At 30.7% G+C, this 4,886-nt stretch overlaps 2 protein-coding genes across 2 annotated transcripts; both read left to right on the top strand.

Annotated features, from left to right (window-relative positions):
• The first annotated feature begins 285 nt into the window (after positions 1 to 285).
• LOC129302727 (uncharacterized) lies at positions 286 to 4,625 on the top strand. Its single transcript, XM_054941620.1, has 6 exons — positions 286 to 1,439; positions 1,520 to 2,031; positions 3,081 to 3,163; positions 3,267 to 3,393; positions 4,317 to 4,400; positions 4,516 to 4,625. Exons 2-6 carry the CDS (start codon positions 1,971 to 1,973, stop codon positions 4,623 to 4,625), a joined length of 465 nt encoding a protein of 154 aa, XP_054797595.1. The 5' UTR covers positions 286 to 1,439; positions 1,520 to 1,970.
• On the top strand, positions 432 to 1,918 carry LOC129302728 (protein SUPPRESSOR OF npr1-1, CONSTITUTIVE 1-like). Its single transcript, XM_054941621.1, has 3 exons — positions 432 to 497; positions 636 to 1,439; positions 1,520 to 1,918. The coding sequence occupies exons 1-3, from the start codon at positions 432 to 434 to the stop codon at positions 1,916 to 1,918; spliced, it is 1,269 nt and encodes a 422-aa protein (XP_054797596.1).
• Positions 4,626 to 4,886: the final 261 nt, after the last annotated feature.

Genomic DNA, 4,886 nt, shown 5'->3' with positions numbered 1-4,886 from the left:
TGACATTAGTCAAAGAGTCAAAAGTATCCTTTGATGTTTTTTTATGCCGATGTGTCCTATCAGCATCTATTTTAATCATGACTAGACATTTTTTTTCTTTTTTTTCTTTTTTGTTTAATGATATATAAACTTTTGTTATTTTACCATAGCATTGAAACTTCTAACGTGTCATTGAGTTTGAATATGTTGCAAAAAGCTTTCTATTTAATTATACACACAAACCTAATATTTTGTTATTTCCATTTATCTTTGTCTTAAAAGGGCACAAATGAAGTTAGCATCATAATTCAAGACAACTTTGCCCAACGCATGCAAGTAAATTGAGATAGGGAAGCCTTTAATAATATGAAAAATCCCAAAATTCTTATTTTTGAAAATGCAAGGTTTTCAGAAAGTCCAAAATATCTTCCTAATAGCTTAAGAGTGCTGAAATGGCGAGGGTAACCTTCAAGTTTGCCGCTTCATTTTTGCCCAAAAAAGCTTGTGATATTCGATCTGTCATTTAGTTGGTTGAGCTCATTGGAAATAATTAAGGTAAGAACCTATCTTACGTGCATTTCTCTTTCACTAGAATGTACATATATTTGATTATATATATCTTATTCTAATACTGGTTATAGTTTTTGTTACCGTAGAAGTTGGAGAATTTGAGAGTTCTGAATATGGGAAGTTGTCAATATATTACAAATATACCTAATCTATCTGGTCTTCAACATTTGAAGGAATTGGATCTTCAATCTTGTAAGAATCTAATTGAAATTCATCATTCAGTTGGAAATTTGGCAAAACTTCAATACTTGAATGTAGAGAATTGTGGTCGGCTTAAGATTTTTCCACGCTGCATCAAGTTACCATTCCTTGAAATACTCCATCTTAACAATTGCTCTAGTCTAACGTATTTTCCAGATGTACTAGAAAAAATGAAAATAAGATATCTACAGTTGGTTGTGACTGGAATAGAAAAATTGCCTTGGTCGATTTGCAACCTTACTCGGCTTAGAAGGTTATTCATTAATCGACACCAAGGGGTGACTGAGCTACCAATAAGTATTTTTCTGTTGCCAGAACTAGAAGTGATTGATGCTAAAAGATGTGGAAAGTGGCTATCGTCGAATCCAAATGAAGCAATAGAAGAAGAAATCTGGCCCATGTTATGTCCAAACATATTCGCCATTTATCTCCAAGAATGTAATATATCAGATGAGCTCCTTCGAACTTATCTTACTCGTTTTATCAATGTGAAACATTTGGACTTGACGGGTAATAATTTCACAATTTTGCCCGCATGGATAAAAGAATGCCAATATTTGCGGCACCTTATACTAAATGATTGCAAGCATCTTAGAGAAGTTGAAGGGATTCCACCAAAGACGGAATATTTGGAGGCAATAAATTGCTTATCATTGAGTTCAGAATCCAGAAGCTTGTTATTGAGTGAGGTTATTAATTTCTCTCTTTGGTCTTACTATTTTGTTGAGTTTCTATATGTTCCTTAACATTAATTTGTTTTGATGCTCAGGAATTACTTAGGGCTGCAGTGATTAGACAATCGGACAACATAGTTTTCAAAACATTCTTTTGTGTGCCGTTGACTTGCATCCCAGACTGGTTTGATCACAGAAGCAAAGGAGCATCTATTTCCTTCTGGTTTCGTAATTGCTTCCCACCTCTCTGTCTTTGTCTTGTCTTTAAATCAATGGACGATGTTTATGATAATTGTCATGTGACTACTTCGGTGTGCATCAATGATAAAGAAGTATATTGGAATGAGTTATGGAATAGGGATGCACCAAATGTTGATCACATACTTGTGTATGATCTGAAAGAAAATCACATATCTTGGGATAAAATGGGACAAGCTTGCCGAAAAAGTAAGTGGAATCACGTAAAATGGGATAAAATGTTCGTCTCGGAATGATGCCCTTGTAATAAGAGAAAGTGGAATCTATGTCATCAAACAACATTGTAAGATGGAAGATATTCGATTTACCGATCCTTGTGAAAGATTTGATTCTATCAAAATTAACCAAGGTAATGCTCTTTTGTCCCTAGTTTTATGATTAATTCTTGATCGAATAATTTCTCATTTATATCTGATTATTGTGCTGGCTTTTTTTGGGGGGGGGGGGAAGTTAAGAGAAGAAGAAGACAGCCCCTATTTTCATTCTTACGATGTTCTTTGACTTCTTTTATTGTTTTGTACATCATTAACCATTATTTTAAAAGCTAGACCAAACCGGATGATCGAATTGGTTGGATTGTCAATCAAATTTTTAATGGCTAGATTTTGGATAAAAAAAATTGTTTTCATGATTGAAACAGGTCAAACTGAATTTGAGCCATAATTAAGTTAAAAAACATTGTTTTCATGATTAAAATAGTTAGACTGAAGTTCAGCCATAATTAAGCTAAAAAACAGATGAGTCATCAAAATAAAATATAAAAAAGCTACAAAAATTTTTAAAAAATTTAAAAAAATTAAACCTTATTAAAAGCCAACTTTATTTTTGGACCATTTGCATTTATATAATATGATTTGAGACCATTTTCAAATGAAAATGTTAAGAGATACTTTTGAGCCTACTAATACCCGATTTAACCAAAATTTACATATATTTGATAAGTTATAATATTTTATTAACAACTAGCCAAATATGTTGTAAATTTATTTCTTATATATATTATATTTCATTTAATATTATTTTTTATTTAATATTTATTTTAATAGTTTTCAATGAATTGTTGGACCGCAAATATCTATTGTAACATAGATATTATTGTGATGAATTTGGTTTGTTTGCATGTCTTTGGACGCTGGATTTTGTTTATTTTAACTTCTCTTAGCAATGTCAAAACAAAAATCATATATGTAACTAATTAGGAAGTATCATCATTTGAAACATATAAAAAAATATTTCAGTTAAAAATATATGTATGTCAAAACAGTAATTTAAAGAACATAACTAAGCATCTTAAGTCTTAACCGTTAAGAAGATTTTATTGCCACTATTTATCTATTGTAAAGCACCAATTGATATAATTTGGAACAAATCAATGCTTATGTGGTCCTTATTCAACAGAACCATTCGGTCAAAGCATCAAGGAGAAAGAACTAGCGCTTAATAACAAAAGAATGTTGATGGAGGATGACAAGTTTGCCTCGGTAAGCTCATATACTATTATTATTATTATGTTGTTGAACACTTGATATAGCAATGGACTTTCTTGTTAATAGTGTTTCAATTTATGACACATTTTACTTCCAGAGTTCAATTGCCTTTAAATGCACAAAGAGAGAAAGAAATTGCATCATCAATCAGGATGACAATGACGCAATAATCACACCAGCTGAAATCCAATTTGCCAATGCTATGGACATTGTTGGTAATCAAGGTACACGATATTCAACCCAATATATAGCTTCATTAATAGACAGCAACTTTTACCAATTTTTAAATGAATACGACTGGTCTTATATATCACATATTTCCGTACGCTATAATTATTTCTTCCTTTCTTCCATTGTCACTGAGTTCGTCTCTGCGTAAACTAGACATCATCAGAGATGATTTCTAGAAAATTTTAGTGATGGAACACTCAAGGTATTCGTCTTTAGATTTTGATTTCTGTCAACTTCGTATTTATTACCTTTTTATGGATTTCCAGTTGCCCTTGCATCTTATGCAGAAGAATATAAGAAATAGAATATTAATGTCAACATTGGTAACCAAGATATATAAGACGCAATAGCAATGATGATGATGATGATGATGATGATGATGAGATTAATAACTCAGAGAATCTTGGAAACCGCTACCTAAACGAATATTAATAATGGGGATGAGTTGTCCTGATCATATCTATTCAAAAGGATCATGGACCTTGATTTGAATTATTAATATACACTCCCTCTATCTCAATTTATAAAATATTTTAATAAAAATAAGATTTTAATGATAATACTTTTCTCTAATATTACTCGTCCTATTACATTCTCTCTTTTTTATATTCTTTTATAAATGAAATAATAAAGAGTATTTTTTTAAAGTTTATAATTTTATTTTAAAAAAATAATATTTAAATTGTAATTAGTGAACTTTATTAATATGTGTGTATATGTAATTTTGTCTAAAAATATTTTATAAATTGAAATGGAATGAGCACTTCATTACCAATGTTACCATGAACAGGACATGCTTGATTGTGACATCTCAAGAAACCATGCATGGTTCGTGTATAAAATCGTAATAATATACCAATTTACCTCAATATTGTGCCAATCTCTATCTAAACAAATTTAATAATTTAACTAATAGGTCACGATGTTGAAGATAACAATTGGCTCTCCTTGCGTCCCTGTTGGGAAGCACCTTTCTATGGAGAGACTGCTAATCACCAAGGTAATAGACTCATGATGGATTTCAAGACGCTAAATATTTCACACTGTCCTTATAAGTTGAGCTAGAGATAGTTCAACAAATTAAAATTAATCTTTAATATGTGTTTGGATGCTAGAATTTCAACATCCACAAAATGCTGAGCATATTCCAGAAAGCCATGAACACAAAAGAAAAGCCAAAGGAAAGGAGATAGTGGTCTTCAATGACAACATAAATGGAAAATGATTTAGCCAATTTATAACAGGTATTTCTATTATTAATTAGTCAAAATCATATTTATTGCATCTCTATGAATATTTCATCAGTCAATTATGAGTATGTGAAAAATATGCATCATTATACTATTCCTCACTCTAACATTTCTAAATATGAACCCTATACCATTTTCTTTTTGAAATAAATTCTAAATTCCTCTGTTTTAGCAGCTGCAAATGATTTGCTTAATATAGTAATGCTTTAATTATCCAACACTAGTTAAAAGTTTTA

This window comes from Prosopis cineraria, unplaced genomic scaffold, assembly GCF_029017545.1.
Source record: "Prosopis cineraria cultivar Desert tree isolate PC_DT_omini unplaced genomic scaffold, ASM2901754v1 PC2, whole genome shotgun sequence".
Classification (NCBI taxonomy): Eukaryota; Viridiplantae; Streptophyta; class Magnoliopsida; order Fabales; family Fabaceae; genus Prosopis; species Prosopis cineraria.
The sequence above is the reverse complement of the archived record's forward strand: the minus strand, read 5'-3'. Positions and strand labels throughout refer to the sequence as shown.